Source organism: Anabrus simplex, chromosome X, assembly GCF_040414725.1.
Source record: "Anabrus simplex isolate iqAnaSimp1 chromosome X, ASM4041472v1, whole genome shotgun sequence".
Taxonomy (NCBI): Eukaryota; Metazoa; Arthropoda; class Insecta; order Orthoptera; family Tettigoniidae; genus Anabrus; species Anabrus simplex.
The window spans coordinates 12,702,218-12,720,182 of record NC_090279.1 but is presented as its reverse complement, the minus strand read 5'-3'; the positions used below and the strand labels follow the sequence as shown (position 1 = coordinate 12,720,182).

Here is a 17,965-nt window from a genome sequence, read left to right as displayed (position 1 = left end):
GGATGACGGGCACAAACAAATCGAGAGGTAACGAGCTACACTCAGCTATGTCCTCAACTCGCTCCAAAAATTCAATTACACTGGAGGTTTTCCCTTCACCAGAGAAATTTAACCTCCATTTTCTCACAATTTCAAACACGGGGTTCACTTCAGCATGCCGGTCGGAACTGGGCCTAGGAGATGGGGAAGTTAATCGCTTACGATTTTCGTCAGGAATACGATTACGAAAGGTAATGGCATTGTTATCGTCAGGGCATGAATTACAGCGGTTGCTTCCCGCGGACGAAACATGGACTTCATTCGTCCCTTGCTCCATTTCGCTTTCCGGGTTAGGCATGTCGCTAGTAATACTATCGTTACGATTATTTATTTCTACAGCCTTCTGATTATCCATATCGCAACCCAAGTTTCAAAGGTTTGAACACGAGACACATACACAATATAACAACAATGGATTTGAATTCAACAATGGACATAAATTATAGATCACACTTAAAATTAGGGTCAGAGACTAACTGAATCATGAGATTAAATTAAAGCGACCAGAACTGACTTCGAATGGGTTTCCAGCTCTACCTCGTCCGATTTCCTTTCAGAGGAGGTATCCCAGTCGAGCACGCTACTGCTACCATTTACTGAGCCACACCCTCCCCATCTATCACTACATAAATCAGCGATCCAAGCAATAACTTAGTGAAATATTCATGGGGAACAATATTTGAGGCCCGGATCGTGTCGACCGGGCAAGGCACATACATAACCCTGAGCTGAAAACCCCCCCTTGTAATCAGGTAACAAGGGCAAGACTACATCTATTAGAAATAAAAGAAGAAATGGTTTAAACCAGGGGATTTATTAAATAAATATGAGAGAAAAATTAAAGCAAGAAAAGAAAATCACACAAAAAAATAGGGAAATTCATCGTATTACTGATGGACGTACCTTGTTCTTTCTCACATAGTTGAAACATGGCGTGAAAACTCACTAATACTCTTCAAAAAAAATGATACGTAATTTAAAATGCTCACTGCTCCTCGACACATCGCTATTACAATACCAGCAGCTTCCTTCCATCATAAACTATTCAACCAGGTCGCCCGTTTTACCGAGATTCAAATATCCAAGGCACTGCATCATGTATTCATTAGGCAACTAACAATGCGAAAAGTTCGCATAACAATAAGCCGTGCCGGAGAACAAAAGGCAGATAAGAATAACGACAGATGAGACTGAGCACAGCCTCCATGGACCAATCAAAGCCAAGACAAGACCCAAAGAATACAATAGGTACGCCCATGCGCAAATATGAAACCAACATGGCGGGTACTCAAGCTGAGCATCAGCCATGAATGATAAATAAATATAGGTCTGCGCTGAAAACCAAACAAGGCGCAGAATTTGAAAGACAAATACAACAGGTCAACCGGCATATCAACCTTTCCTCTCCCACACATTCGAACTCACATGCATACCACATTCACGCACACACAATGAGGGTATCGGGAAAATAAAACACGAACGGCCGTTCAGATTTCGTGGTCAAATACAAACCATAAATTGTGACTCCACGGTCATTATCAGTGGGTCTCAATTACTCAAATGTTTGCGTGCGGCGTGCAATTACACATAAGGTCAGAATTGGACATTACTTTATTCACATCACTGGCTTGTTGCGCCTCGTACAACCAGGATTGGTGTCTCCTGCGGTCGAGACAAGGGGCACATCACGAGGATCACGCAGTATTAAAGCACGCAGTGCACCAAATCATAACCACAGAGACCCTTTTTCAATTATAACGACAAGACCACAAATACATTCATCCAAGCACATCGTATGACGGAGCGGAAAGATGTACGCCATCGACCGTAACATACGGGAATAAAACGTCACCAAATTTAAATATAAACCAACTATCACGTACCTGTGATTATCAATGGTAAAATCGAATAGCAGTTAGCGTGAAAGGTCCAGGCTTGAACACATTGAATGAATATTTGAGGCATAAAAATGCCACACCGAACATAGCGGCAGCCATTGTTAGTATCTGCCCCACATAGAACAGCAAAAGAACTCCACAGAGTAAAAATTATCGCTCAGCAAAACGAACGACCTCACAGATAAAAACATAGCGTGTGCTGCTCCCTACTGGACGTCATTAGACTGACACACAAAACTGAAGGAAGCTATTTACATAATTAAATGTCAAATCGTGGAACATGCGATAAGCATGGTTCAATGCTTCTGCTTATCTTTTGACATATTGACTTGTCTCTTCTTCAACAGGAAATACCAATTAGTCACTAAAGCAAACCTGAAATAAATAAAACAAATAAGCCTAGCATTAAATGCAATAAGCTGTAAGGTTTAAAAGAAGAATTTCATACATTTACTGTGCTGTACGGTTACATCACTTAGATTGCGTTATAATAGAATAATGAATGATAATTTAGGAATTACAGTAATTGTCATGGACTTGCCTGTTTCCATTCATCAGATGACCAATTCTGGAGAGTCTTGGCACACTGGAACCTCTTTGCAGCCATAGCAGGTGTAAACTTCGCTTTGCCTTGAGGTCATCTTGCTTTCATTCCAGCATTAAACAGCTCTCGCCTCAGAGTCCTGGCTAATACAAATGACCCATACTCTTCTAACTTCTTACGTAAATCCAAACTAGTAACCTTGCGGTTGTTTACTGACAAATTAATCAGTTTTGCTTCCTCCTTGGGGTTGGTTTCTTCTTTTGCCCACAGTTTCCAACACGTTGTTGACATTTTGTCTTGGGCCGATGACCTTCGTTGTTAGGCCCGTTAAAACAACAATCATCATCATCATCATCATAACATTTTGACTTCCCGTTATCTTCACATTATAAAATTCTACTTACAGATTGCTGTGGTATTTGCAATCTAGAATCTATTTCTTGTTGTGAATGACGTTTCTTAAGAAGTAGCTCTCTGACAGTGCCTTTCTTGGCGAAAGGTCTCTTCGTCTTCCCATAACCTCAAAATTTGACAGTTCTCTAGAACCACTCTTAAGAAATACAACTGAACTGCTGAATAGTATCAATAATACATGTAATTTACAGAATGCACAGTCTTAACAATAGGTCACATTATTTACTTCCAAACAGCAACAATATGTAGATAATAAAGACAAACAACAGAACATGCTCACTAACAAAAATGACACAAAACCATGTGAATAATGAAATTACATTGTGGTTCTCACTGTAGCCACTGTACGAAAAAATACAATAGTGTGGACCAGGATATCCCAAGTGGAAACTTAGCCTCCAAACAAGTTCAAGGATTAGGCTATAAAGGTCGATAGTTTATATAAAGGTGGAAATATACCTTTTACCATTAAAATTTGGCCTCGTCTGGTGTATTTCTACAAAATAGAACTCAGAGCATAAGAGTAGGTGAAGCTTTATTTGATCCTGTAACAATTATGGGATTGGGTCTCACAGGGTAGTATTATGAGATCTTTATTCTCTGATATATATAAACAATATGAATAATGAACTGAAATAAGTGATGAGGCTCTTTGTAATAAATAAGTTTCAGGATTATGAGTAACTGAAAAATACCTTGACAATATTGTAAGATGGACATCGGGCAATGCTATACTTGTAAACGTGGTGAAAAGTCAGTTTCTTTGTTTCACAAATAGAAAGAGTCCTCTCCGGTTTTATTATTGTATTGATGGGTGAAATTTCTTCATGGGGATCTCTGTAAGTACCTAGCTATTCATAATAAGGATATAGCTTCATTATGGTAATCATTTAAACATATTGAAAATAAAATTTACAGATCTCTTAATATGATTATGAGGTTTTTTAGGGGTTGTAAAGGAGAGGGCATATAAATCTCCAGCAAAGCCACAACGAGAGTGTGAGACCATCACCAGTATTACTTGAGTAGAGAACTGGAAATGATCCACAGAAATAGCTCCATTTCTTGTGGGTGATTTCTAACAAAAGAGTTGTGTTACAGAGATGTTGCAAAATTTCAGCTGGGGAGACTTGGAGAAAGGAGGCAAGTTTTTGATTAAGCACTATATTCTGAGATGTCATTGGCTAGATGGCTTGGAATGACATTAGTTGATGAATACATTTAAATAATGTTCTTTAAGTCTAGGAAATGTCGCAACATGAAGATAAGTTTGAATTCAAGAGGACAAATTTTGGCAAATGTTCACTTATAGGAAGATGATTTAGTGATTGAAATAATTTGTTTCATATATTTCCACAATCTTTTTTCTATTTAAACAACCAACAGCGCTAATTGCTGTGGTTTGATTGATTCATTGATTGATTGATTCATTGATTGGGACATTAACTGATTTATGCTTTTGGTCTTAATGTGATGTACAGAGGGGATGATGGATATTTCTGTGCTTATGATTTAAGCATTGTCCACTTGTTGGGAAAGTGGTGGGTGTACTGTGGGATTATTTGATATTACAGTGAAGTGTTTTTGGGAAGAAAGTATATAGGAACATGGAAATGAACAAAGAGGTGACAAGTCAAGTCATATGTTGGAAGTTGGGAGCAGGGGAATATGAATATAAGAGGATGAAGAAAATGGCTAGTCATTGTGGAATTAGGGATCAACAGAAAGAGAAACAGAAGCAAGGAATGGTATTTGGCAATGATTTGGAGATACTGCTTACAATTATTTATTTTCCTAAAATTGTACATGTTCACATACACATATGTGTACATATGCTCTGCTGAATATTCACAAATACGTAGGTGATTTTAAATTTACAAATTTGCAATGTTGCCCCCTTTCTATGCTACTGTGTCTACTGCTGTCCAACAGTGTGTTCCTTTTCATGTTCTTATATCTCATCAATTGTTTGAAAAGCAGTGGCAAAAGGGACTCAGGTTAAAACACAGCAGGTCATTGTGCAAGTTAGGTTCCAAAAAGGGTGAAAAATAAAATAAATAAGTAAATGCAATGTAAATTTTTACCTAATAGAATTTGTACAGTATTATTTGAAGTAGTTGCACAAGTGGTATGTGTGTTGATTATGTTTGTAAAACAGAAAATATTATGAGTAAGAGTTTGTAAATTCTTTACATTTATTAAGGAGGTGCTGTGTGCTTAATAGAAAAAAATAGCAAAAATTGTATAATACTGTTTTTAGGAAATTGTCTTCTTCTCTGTTCTTTTAAAATTTAGTGCTTGATGATAATGCATTTTTGTGTACCATTTTCCACCAAGGTAGACACCTCTCTTGCATTTAATGGGATTTTCATTTGATTGTTCCTTTCCGTTATATATTTTTTAAATGGGAGATAAATTAATTATAGTCTTCTTGGGTCACTATGAAATTTATTTTCTCAGCTGTTTCTATTTTAGGCCTATATATTTTTATTTCCTTACTTCTTTATTCTACTTTTCTTATTTCTTACTGACAGCCTTCCGAAGATACTAAGGAGGAAATATTGATAGAGGAACAAACTGATGATCAGCTGTTGCCATACATCAAAGAAGAAACAAAGTACGTATAATACAAGTCCTATACAATATGGAATATGTTGTACCTATTCACAGTTGTGTTCAGTAGCTGTTGGTTTATCTCCAAAAGTGGCCATTTTCATCAATTCAATCCTGTCTCTACAAGGTTACATTTAAACACTAATATGTGAAAATTCTATTGGTTAAAATTATCTAAAATATTCAGGAACTTTAAGATCATTTTTAATGTTCCATCATGTACTCGTAGTTTTATTCAATATACACTGACTGACAGAGCAAATGCAACACCAAGAAGGAGTGGTCAGAACTTTATGCCAATTGCAGGGTAGACTGACGTCACTGAGGTATGCTCATGATGTGAAATGCGCCGCTGTGCTGCGCACGTAGCGAACGATAAATGGGACACGGCGTTGGCGAATGGCCCGCTTCGTACCGTGATTTCTCAGCCGACAGTCATTGTAGAACGTGTTGTCGTGTGCCACAGGACACGTGTATAGCTAAGAATGCCAGGCCGCCGTCAAGGGAGACATTTCCAGCAGACAGACGACTTTACGAGGGGTATGGCGATCGGGCTGAGAAGGGCAGGTTGCTCGCTTCGTCAAATCGCAGCCGATACCCATAGGGATGTGTCCACGGTGCAGCGCCTGTGGCGAAGATGGTTGGCGCAGGGACATGTGGCACGTGCGAAGGGTCTAGGCGCAGCCCGAGTGACGTCAGCACGCGAGGATCGGCGCATCCGCCGCCAAGCGGTGGCAGCCCCGCACGCCACGTCAACCGCCATTCTTCAGCATGTGCAAGACACCCTGGCTGTTCCAATATCGACCAGAACAATTTCCCGTCGATTGGTTGAAGGAGGCCTGCACTCCCGGCGTCCGCTCAGAAGACTACCATTGACTCCACAGCATAGACGTGCACGCCTGGCATGGTGCCGGGCTAGAGCGACTTGGATGAGGGAATGGCGGAACGTCGTGTTCTCCGATGAGTCACGCTTCTGTTCTGTCAGTGATAGTCACCGCAGACGAGTGTGGCGTCGGCGTGGAGAAAGGTCAAATCCTGCAGTAACTGTGGAGCGCCCTACCGCTAGACAACGCGGCATCATGGTTTGGGGCGCTATTGCGTATGATTCCACGTCACCTCTAGTGCGTATTCAAGGCACGTTAAATGCCCACCGCTACGTGCAGCATGTGCTGCGGCCGGTGGCACTCCCGTACCTTCAGGGGCTGCCCAATGCTCTGTTTCAGCAGGATAATGCCCGCCCACACACTGCTCGCATCTCCCAACAGGCTCTACGAGGTGTACAGATGCTTCCGTGGCCAGCGTACTCTCCGGATCTCTCACAAATCGAACACGTGTGGGATCTCATTGGACGCCGTTTGCAAACTCTGCCCCAGCCTCGTACGGACGACCAACTGTGGCAAATGGTTGACAGAGAATGGAGAACCATCCCTCAGGACACCATCCGCACTCTTATTGACTCAGTACCTCGACGTGTTTCTGCGTGCATCGCCGCTCGCGGTGGTCCTACATCCTACTGAGTCGATGCCGTGCGCATTGTGTAACCTGCATATCGGTTTGAAATAAACATCAATTATTCGTCCGTGCCGTCTCTGTTTTATCCCCAACTTTCATCCCTTTCGAACCACTCCTTCTTGGTGTTGCATTTGCTCTGTCAGTCAGTGTATATCTACAAAAAGAATCTCTGGTAAAGCTAGATATTTTTGAAGTGTATTTGTTTACAATACCTTTAAGCAACCATGAAAAAGTGTTCTTTCTTTCACTTTCTCTGCATCATTTGTTCATCACATTCGTATCATCTGAAATTCTATCTGAAGCTATTGCTTCCAGATATTCTGAGTAATATATTTATACGTTCATGACAATTGTGACACACAGAAAAAGCGATATTTGTAGATTAAAAATTAAATCTACAAATTTGAAATTGTTAAGTTTTATGTATATTGTACACAATAAATATTTAAAACTAACATAATCAGTTTCAATAATCAATATAATGATGGCTGAGTTCATAATGTGATGACTCGAAGAATGTTATTTTGAAATTATATGCTTAGATTCCTTTTTTCTGATCATTTCTGTTCTCTTGTGTGTTAAGTCAGATTCCTCCATTTGTGGACGCCAAAGCAGATAATGTGTTGTAGAAATGAAACTTTGAGGTCAGTTATGCTACATCTTCGGTATCATAGTTTTCAAATAAAACTTGTGCATTGTTGTAAGCATAAAAAATGTTCTATTGAATTTATGTTCATTCCAGTGATGTGGTCACAATTTCTGATTCATTTTAGTGTTCATTGTCAGTCAGGTGCTTCTTCTCATGCTTTGTTCAAAATTAACTCGTACATTTCTAAACCGTGACAAGATTCTTGCGCGTGATATCGTGATTAAGAAAAGCCGCAACATATTCTCGTAACAAGTGAGAGCTTTTAAAATTTAACCTCAGATGATGTTTACTCTCAGGAATGTAATGTTTATGAGTAACGAGCTCCCTGCACTGGATATCAGTGATTGGAATGTCCAGTAGCAAATGCCCTGTGTGAGAGTTGTAGTGGATTTGGCTGTTGAACTATTGCTCACATGGTTTTAATTTGTCACTGTAGATCGAGACCCGAGGTGAACCATAGAGATCATCAACCTCCGGACGGCGGATCATCTAGTTTTAGGTGTGGTGTGTGCAGTGAAGTCCTGGCTAGTATGTTGGACCTATTGCGACATCTGAAGAGACACAAGGAAGATCGACCCTTCAAGTGCGATCACTGCGGAAAGGTGTTATGTAGCCGAAGCAGCTTGTCGAAACAACTCAGGATCCACCCGCTCCAAGTGTGCGGATTTTCTGATAATTGCTTGACAAAGAGGAAAATGCTGACTGGGGACACGCGATTGCATAAAGGTGGGATTATAAACGAATGCTCAGTATCTCATAAAAATTTGAGGAAAAGGCCGGACGTTATGCGGTCTCACACGACCGAGAACCGATACAGCTGCAACGTCTGTGGAAAATCCTTCAGCTGGAAAAAACTAGCAGGTCATATGGGTATTCACTCAGGCAACAAGCCACCCTTTTGCACTGTATGTTGCAAATCATTTGTCAAAAAAAGAAGTTTATCTTATCACAAGCTGACTAAAACAGGAGAGAAGCCATACAGGTGCAATGTCTGTAGCAAGTCATTCATACAGAAAAGCAGTCTAACCGATCATATGCACACCCATACAGGCGAGAAGCAATACAAATGCAATATCTGTAACAAATCATTCATACGGAAAGGCATTCTAACAGGTCATATGCGGACCCATACAGGCGAGAAGCCATTCAGGTGCAATGTCTGTGACAAATCACTTGCAAGCAAAGGCAGTCTGATCGTTCATATGCGAACCCATACAGGCGAGAAACCATACAGCTGCAATCTCTGTGGCAAATCATTCATAAAGAGAGGTAAACTAACCGAACATATGCTGACCCATACAGGGGAGAAGCCATTCAGCTGCAGTGTCTGTGGCAAATCATTCACATGGAAATTTAGTCTGACCGATCATATGCTTAGCCATACAGGCGAGAAGCAAAACAGTTGCAATATCTGTGATAAATCATTCGCAAAGAAAGGCAATCTGACCGATCACATGCGGACCCATACAGGCGAGAAGCCGTACAGCTGCAATGTCTGTAGCAAATCATTCACATGGAAAGGTAGTCTAACCGATCATATACTTAGCCATACAGGCGAGAAGCCAAACAGGTGCAATGTGTGTGACAAATCATTCGCAAAGAAAGGCAATCTGACAGATCATATGCGGATCCATACAGGCGAGAAGCCTTACACCTGCAATGTCTGTAGCAAATCATTCATACACAAAGGCATTCTAACCGATCATATGCGGACCCATACAGGGGATAAACCATACATTTGCAATGTCTGTGGCAAATCATTCGCATGGAAAGGTACTCTGACCGATCATATGCTTAGCCATACAGGCGAGAAGCCAAACAGGTGCAATGTCTGTGACAAATCATTCGCAAAGAAAGACAGTCTGACCAATCATATGCGGACCCATACAGGCGAGAAGCCTTACAGCTGCAATGTCTGTGGCAAATCATTAACAGCCAAAGGCAGTCTGACCGTTCATATGCGGACCCATACAGGCAAGAAGCCATACAGCTGCAATGTCTGTAGCAAATCATTCATAAAGAGAGGTAAATTAACCGAACATATGCCGACCCATACAGGCGAGAAGTCTTACAGCTGCAATGTCTGTGGGAAATCATTCACAAGGAAAGGCTTACTAACCGGTCATATGCGGACTCATACAGGCGAGAAGCCTTAGAGCTGCAATATCTGTGGTAAATTATTCACAAGGAAAGGCAGTCTGACTGATCATGTGCGGACCCATACAGGCGAGATGCCATGCAGGTGCAAAGTCTGTAGCAAATCATTCATACAGAAAGGCTTTCTAACCGGTCATATGCGGAACCATATAAGCGAGAAGCAATACAGTTGCAATGTCTGTGGCAAATCATTCATACAGAAAGGCATTTTAACCGGATATATGCGGACCCATACAGGCAAGAAGCCATACAGCTGCAATGTCTATGGCAAATCATTCATAAAGAGAGGTAAATTAACCGAACATATGCGGACCCATACAAGCGAGAAGCCTTACAGCTACAAAGTCTGTGGCAAATCATTCATAAAGAGAGGTAAATTAACCGAACATATGCGGACCCATACAAGCGAGAAGCCTTACAGCTACAATGTCTGTGGCAAGTCATTCACAAGTAAAGGCGATCTGACAGATCATATGTGGACCTATACAGGCGAGAAGCCAAACTGCTGCAATGTCTGTGGCAAATCATTCACAAAGAAAGGCAGTCTGATCAAACTGTTCATATGCGGACACAAACAGAAGAGAAGCCATACTGTTGCCAAGTTCATTCGACTGAAGCACAACTTGTAGGATTCCAGCAAGATATAACAGATATCCTGGATTCAGGAGGTGAATTGTTCTGTATCGCGACTGACCTGTCTAAGGCATTTGATAGGGTAGATCATGGGGGACTACTGGCAAAAGTGAGTACAATTGGACTAGATAAAAGAGTGACCGAATGGGTGGCTCTGTTTTTGGAAAATAGAACTCAGATAATTAGAGTAGGTGAAGCTTTATCCTGCCCTGTAAAAATTAAGAGGGGAATTCCTCATGGCAGTGTTATTGGACCTGTATGTTTCCTTATATATATCAATGATATGTGTAAAGAAGTGGAATCAGAGATAAGGCTTTTCGCAGATGATGTTATTCTGTGCAGAGTAATAAATAAGTTACAAGATTGTGAGCAACTGCAAAATGATTTCGATAATGTTGTCGGGTTGTTGCATTTTCAGATTAAAGCTAGCAAATGGGCTGTTTTAATTCAGTAATGGCTACTATACCCCACCCATATCCAATCCCTCCTTCAACGCTAACGCCCCTTCCTCCCCATCATCAATAACCGAACCACCGCCGTCTCAATCTATATATGTAGGATTGAGACGGCAGTGAACCGAACTGCCGAACCTTACCCCCACCACTACCACGTGCAAGGGTTTGACAGCGGCATAGGTCCTACCCTTCCGAGGGCCCGGCTCAGACTGAATACTTTCGTCCTCCACCCGCGTGGGCGCGCTCTTGTACATCACGTCACTCACCCTAAGCCCACGTGACGAATACGGCAGCTCCTATTGGTAGAAACATCTCCCGATTGCTATTGGTCGATTTGAGTTTGACAACTTGGACCACGTGGGACGACCACGTTTTTGACGTTTGTGACATTTTGCTTTACTTTGATTTGTATGCGCATATCTATTATCTTCGTTTGCGTGTTTGAAGGAAAAGTACAAGATATTTGAGGTAAGCATCTTTACTGTTCTTGTTTTACTAATCTCCTGAGGCCATAACATGAAAACATTCCACACCAAGGCGAATGAATTTCGGATAATTTGAAACATAAGTGCGGCCAGTATCCAGTATTCGGGAGATAGTAGGTTCGAACCCCACTATCGGCAGCCCTGAAAATGGTTTTCTGTGGTTTCCCATTTTCACACCAGGCAAATGCTGGGGCTGTAGCTTAATTAAGGCCATGGCTGCTTCCTTCCCATTCCTAGACCTTTCCTGTCCCATCATCGCCATTAGACCTATCTGTGTCGGTGCAACGTAAAGCAACTAGCCTTATCATAGTTGTCCCCCTGTGGGTATGGGCAGTAGAATAACTGCCACAGCATCCTCTGCCTGCTGTAAGAGACGACTAAAAGGGGTCTCATGTGGGCTCTGCACTTGGGAGCTTGGGTAGGCGACCACGGAGCCCTTAATTGAATTTTGGCACTGCTTCCGCTTACTTGTGCCAGGCTCCCCACTTTCATCTATCCTATCTGATCTACCTCAATCATGACCTGTTCTTTTCTGCCTCCGATTGTATTATGTATGGAGGCCTAGGGAGTCTTAGTTTCCCAAACATGGCCCTGGTCCTCCTTAGCTGATACCATCAATTTTCCTAGTGTCAGCCCCCTTCCATTTCTTCTCTCCGATTACTAATATATATAGGGGATGGTTGCCTAGTTGTACTTACTCTTAAAACAATGAAGTAGATTTTAGGCCCTTTTAATCAACAAGCATCATCATCTTATGCAAGGAGATTGGTGGTGAGGGCAAGATGTTTGGTGGCCATGACATATACTAGGAACTGTCCCATCATTCGCCTTACTGCAGGCAAAAGGAAAAACCATTCTCAGGACAGCCAGTGGTAGGGGAACAGCCCGTTTCTGTGTCCTAAATGCAGAGGTGTAGAAACACGGTGGAACCATAGCCATAGATTTCTGCCTTTGATATACAGTAGGTACAAATGGCACTGTCTGAAGTGAGTTTCCACTGTCTTCAACTTGCATTTCGTCTAGGTCACAGCAAAGTCCCTTGCACACCGTAATGTTGTGGAAGTAGCAGCATATTGTTCATAATACTGTAGTAAATTAGCAAGCAATTCCTTGGACTTAGCTCTTAATAGGTGGAGCTATGTTGTGACTTGGCATGGGAATGTTTTGTGCTGGATCAGCTGCCATATTATTGTATGTAGATCCTGTTGCTACATATTTCTGTAAATTTATTAGAAATCCTCTCCTGCGGATGGACTGAAAGGAAGCATTATTTGTACCTCCTGCATGTTGTAAGAGGGAACAATCACAGAATCTGTAAGCTCTCTCTTGTCTTTTAAACCCTCAGATATATTCATGATTCCATCCTTTTCCATGTAGCAGAAAATTTTTGATATATCCTACTGTCACATAAAATAGAACATTTTTTATTGTAAATAGTGTAGGTTAATGAATACAAGGGATGCATACAATTTTGTAGCTTGACATGGTTTATCATCTAAATGCAGATGACTGATTGAATGATATGTTGTGTTTTGGTGCAGTATGTAGGAACAGAGTATGTGCTATCATGTCTTGGTTTCTTCAAACACTACTCTGCCAGAGATTTGCCATCCTCTAGTAGATGCAAAAGAAGTACAAATCTCAATATTTTTCAGTTTGTGGCCCTAGGTGCCTCTTTTGACAGACTGAAAGATGTATCGTATAGTAAGTTCCTTGGGAAAATACAAATGGTGTTGCTGAAAACTTTTGCAATGTCAGTGCAACATTAAACTGCAATAAGAGAGAAAAGTATTATGTTGTACCTTGTCAGTTCCAGTCTTTCTTTCCTAAATGAATGATCTTGTATTTGTGTTGTATTGAATAGTTTTCTGGCTGATGAATATTAATTGATGATTAACACTGCTGAATATAATGTCATGAGATTATGATATACTATGATCACTAAAACTTTTGTTCAAATTTCGACACAATTTTATACCTGTCACACTGTGGATAGTAGGTAGAATATAGCTCCATAAATCAAAAGATCATGTTTCATTTCAATTTACCTTTGAATCCTACAAACTCCCTCCTTAGCATATGAGTTTCCTTTCATTATTTTGGTTCCTGTGCATGGTTTTCTTTCTTACATTGTATTTATATTTTATTTCCTGCATAAGTGGCATATCTTGATACTATTGACTGTTACAGTTGGCTTAAGTAGTGTTAAAGAGGACTGATGTACGAGGGGATGTTAGTGTCTATTTCTGTCATAGGTCTTAATCTGAGATAAGTATTGCTAATCCCACTCACCTTCAGGTCACTTCCTTCCTCCCTTTGTGAGTTAGCTTCCTTTTTCCTCAGCAGAAACAAGGAAAAGCAGCACAGGCAAGGCCAGTCACTCTGATCCTTCAAGGCTTTGTGAATTAGTAAAAATAAAATATAGCTCCATAATTGAAATAATTTTAATAAGCAGCACAAGTGGTAAGCTTCTTTTCTCCAGCAAAAAAAATTATTAATAATAATAATAAAGCACAGGCCAACCTCCAGGTGTATTGTTGTTCAGAATGCAGTATTTCAGAAAAGGTAACAGAAAGAAGGAAAGAAAGAAAAGGAAATGAAAGAAAAATATAAGAGAAATAAAAAAGAAAAAATATATTTAATATAATATTTAAGAGTGGAGGGGGGACGAGAACCTGGGGACCCTCCGCGCGCTAAACGATTTAAATCACCCGCCCGGTAATTTTAGTTCAGCCCTGTTTACACTAGAGGCGCTGGTGTGCAATTCCTGGCGATCTTTGCGCAGCCGTTGCGTTCAGAAGTGAAAAATAACGTTGAGAGTCATCTCTTTCTCATTCTCTTTGACCACGTGTAAAGCCCACTGGAGCAGGACTCTATTGATAGTTGATAGTTAGAAATATAACGGGACATTGCACCCAGTGCTGTTTTCAAGAAGTGTCGAGTACTCTGGAGTTGTCACTGGTAATTCATCCTTTCCTAAATTCAGCCCGTTCTACTGACTGATACAAATCAAATCCGTTCTTTAAGTGTTTGTTTTAAGTGATTACACTGAATTAAAATATCAGGTTTTGTTTCTAGGTGTGAGGTATGTGTAACATAAGACGCGTATTAGCCATTTGTACAGCCTATTCCGTTAATTTATTGTGCTACAGATTTTCTTCATTGAGAAATGGTGATTTCTATCATTTACACTGTGTCCACAATCTCTATTGTCGGTAAGGTTCAAGTTCTATAATTTATTTTTGCGAAAATTATACATCTCAATTGGGAAGAGTAAGAAGTTAATACTAATCTTTCTCAGTTTCAGCATTCTACATATTTTTAACATTTAATATTTTTAATTTTCTTAAATTTTATTTCTACTTAAGCATTAAAACTGTATACGCATATAACTGGCATTCGTTTTGAAAACTCCTGGCCTTTGTGTCACAAGTGCCGGCAAATATGTTCCTCGCGTGTTGTAGCCATATAACGTAACTTACCTTACCTATCAAAATTTTTTGGAGTGAAGAATATTTCTGAAGGGCTACGCAGGTGAAGAATCGCGGATATTAGTTTCAGAAAGAAATTACAATATATAGTGCATAATTTTAATTATTGTTTTGCTGTGTTATTTACCTGTGTTTGCAATTTAATAGTTACGCTGTGAATGTTGAGTTGTTCTTTACACTGTAGGCTGCGACATATGGCAGTAGGTTTCGAAATTTTGAGAAGTTTCCGTTTAGGATATCATATGTAGAATTCTTGTTATGGTTATCAGTGTTGTTGTAGAGATTCTTCTGCATAGTATCAGTCATAGAAAACTTGAGGTCCAATAGGTATGATCACAATATTAACAGTCATGTAAAATTTTGAGTCTTTTTGGTATGTTCATAATATTGACGGCATGTAAAATTTCAAGCATAATGCTTAGTCTGTTGACAGATAACCTAAGTAGCAATGACAGCAGTAAGGTAATGTATTTCTCTGGCCCATGTTTTAGTGTAAAATCATGCGAAGTAATCAAGAACCCCAGTACCTTCTAACTACTTCAGTTGCAGTGTGAAATGGACCTGCAAGTAAAAATCAAAGAGGAACCAGCCTGGCTTGAAAGAACAACAAATGCATCACTTGTGAGTCTCATGGCAAATAACTTTATAGAGGTCAGAATTTAACCCTTAGTAGCTGAATAAGTTTGGCAGGGGCATAATTTACTATGTGCTTCCCCAATATTAACCCCAGCAGTCGCCATTTGCTACATGGGCATCTAGGAAAAGTATGTCTCTCTTTTGTTTCTTTGTCTGGGAGTATGTGATAATCTGCTACGCAAGGCAGCCAACTCTTAGGAAGTACAAACAACAGTATTTATATACATCTATAGGTCCAACTAGTGACAGAAACTTTGTTCATGGGGCAAGGAAAGGGGTTCTGCTGGCACATGGCCCCAGATTATGGTCGCCAAGTGGACAATTGGCCTCTAGCATTTACTAGGGACATGGCAGTGCATGCTATGTTTGATAGTGGCAAAAAGCTGAATTAAAATTGTGGACTTGATAGTGAGGTAACCTTGGTTAGGTCCAGCTACCAACGAAGTTGTGACAGGCAGCGTTTCAAGATCGAGGCATCAGGACAATTCATGAGTTAAGTACCCATCAAATGACTGTTTATTGTTTATTGATTACCTCTGGCGTTTATTGAAATGCATTTCTGTAGGTTGTATGGTTTTGTTTTTATTCTCCATGGTTTGGTAATGGTATCGTGGGATTGACATCATCTCCTATCATACATTATCCAATTTTAGTGCTAGTAGCTGCTGAACTGAAGGACAATTGTGGGTGCTGGATTTAATTCGGTTATGGCCAGTAGGACTTTGAATCTCATAGTGAACATATTTTTCCTCCAAAAGAAATTCCAGGTAAGATTTGCATCATTTAAACTTCTTTACAATGTTACTAATGTTGGGTGATCTCATAGTAAAACTCTGCCTTGGCGGAGAAGCTGTGAAATAATTTTGGAGAAGAAGTGACTTATTGTCATCATCTTTCTTTGCTCTGTCTGTTGCTACTGTAAACACAGTCCATTGTAATCTTCTGAATGTGTGGCTTACAGTTCAGTCTCTCTTCATCTGATAGCTTACATGGTGATGTGATAACATTCTACTTTCATGTTGGGGAGTGTAATTTGGGTCCATTCTAGAGGTATTTGATGAAGCTGAATATCCCAGCACATGTCTGTAGTTATACTGGCATAAAAGTGAATTCCTGCACATCATTCTTGCATCTCAGAGTCTTTGAAAACCTTGAGAGTTGGAAGAAGGATATTCAATGAATAATTGTGACTCGGCAGCAAAAATCTACTCCCAACACTGTGAACTGCTAATTTATAGATGTGATATTGTCCAGGAGTTGCTTAAAGGTGAAATTCTGCTGCTTATGCACACTGTTCTATGAATAAATGTTTGCTGGTTGAGTTCTAAATTATAGACACTACAGAAGAGAACGGTGTCTGAACATATCTGAGATGCGAGTGCACTGCTATTCAAGATCTATACTCTTGACACTTCTTGTTATGTTCTATTCTTGGGTATATAGATAAAAAACAATAGCTGTCATCAACAACAACGGAATTCAAGAACTACAATGTGACCCTACAAATAAATTTCAAAACAAAATAAAACAAGCTATCCAGCAAACAGACTTTATTCTCAAAGAACAAGAAAAGGAAAGCCTCACTATCAAAAAATCCCAAACTCCCCACAGTAAGAGCCATCCCCAAAATACACAAAAGCTCATGTCCCATTAGACCAATAGTAAATTATGATGTGCCAATTTACAATTTAAGCTAACAACTGAAAAAAATCCTAAAAGAGAAAATCTCACTTAAAGAAGACAGATAAATTAAAACCAGCCTAGAACTAATCAACCCCTTCCCGCCCGAAAGCGCCCGACTGTTCACTTTGCTTTACGGTCCGTATTGCCCGAAAACACCCAGCTGCATTATCTGCATACGTGTGCAATCTATGCAATAGTTTTGTATTTTTTGGTAGTGAATTGTTTATTAGGCTTTGATGAACATGCAGTACAATATACAAGGCTTAGGAAATAAAAGAAGAGTGAGAATTTGTCTTGAAGTTGTCTAGGCAACGGACTTTAACTTCCGCGAGTGCTGGTCAGCTGTTTAGTTCGTAAACATGACGAGATTGAATACTGCGGATATTGAGACTGAGCTGAATAACGGCATAAGAAATGACACAAAATTGTTGAGCAGGGGTGGAGGTAAATTTTTAGTGAGTAAATAACATATCAACAAAGATAATTTTACTGATAACTGTGATATAAGTGAAAACGGATATCTAGATATCGGACCTGATGATGATGCGGCTGCAATTCAGGTAACACAAACATTTTGTTTCATTACTCAATGATTATATGGATTATGTTGAACCTATCAATAATTTCAAAAGAGTATTATGAGAAATAGGTTATATTTTTACATTGTTAGGCGGAGACAATCTATTCAGTGACATTACCGACTGCGTACATATTAATGCAGCAATCAAACAGGCGCATTTCAGTAAAATAGAAACA

The 17,965-nt window shown here is 40.0% G+C and overlaps 2 protein-coding genes across 2 annotated transcripts in view; both read left to right on the top strand.

Annotated features, from left to right (window-relative positions):
• Positions 1 to 8,736: 8,736 nt before the first annotated feature.
• On the top strand, positions 8,737 to 10,167 carry LOC137503135 (zinc finger protein ZFP2-like). The gene has a single exon (XM_068230609.1). It carries the CDS (start codon positions 8,788 to 8,790, stop codon positions 9,823 to 9,825), a length of 1,038 nt encoding a protein of 345 aa, XP_068086710.1. The 5' UTR covers positions 8,737 to 8,787; the 3' UTR covers positions 9,826 to 10,167.
• A 4,087-nt stretch (positions 10,168 to 14,254) lies between these two features.
• The window catches only part of LOC137503222 (uncharacterized), a 75,497-nt gene continuing 71,786 nt past the window's right edge, over positions 14,255 to 17,965 (top strand). Inside the window, exons 1-2 of the mRNA XM_068230761.1 lie at positions 14,255 to 14,360; positions 15,382 to 15,511. Coding sequence (XP_068086862.1) covers positions 15,446 to 15,511 — 66 coding nt within the window. The 5' untranslated portion in view covers positions 14,255 to 14,360; positions 15,382 to 15,445. The remainder of the gene's footprint in view (positions 14,361 to 15,381; positions 15,512 to 17,965) is intronic.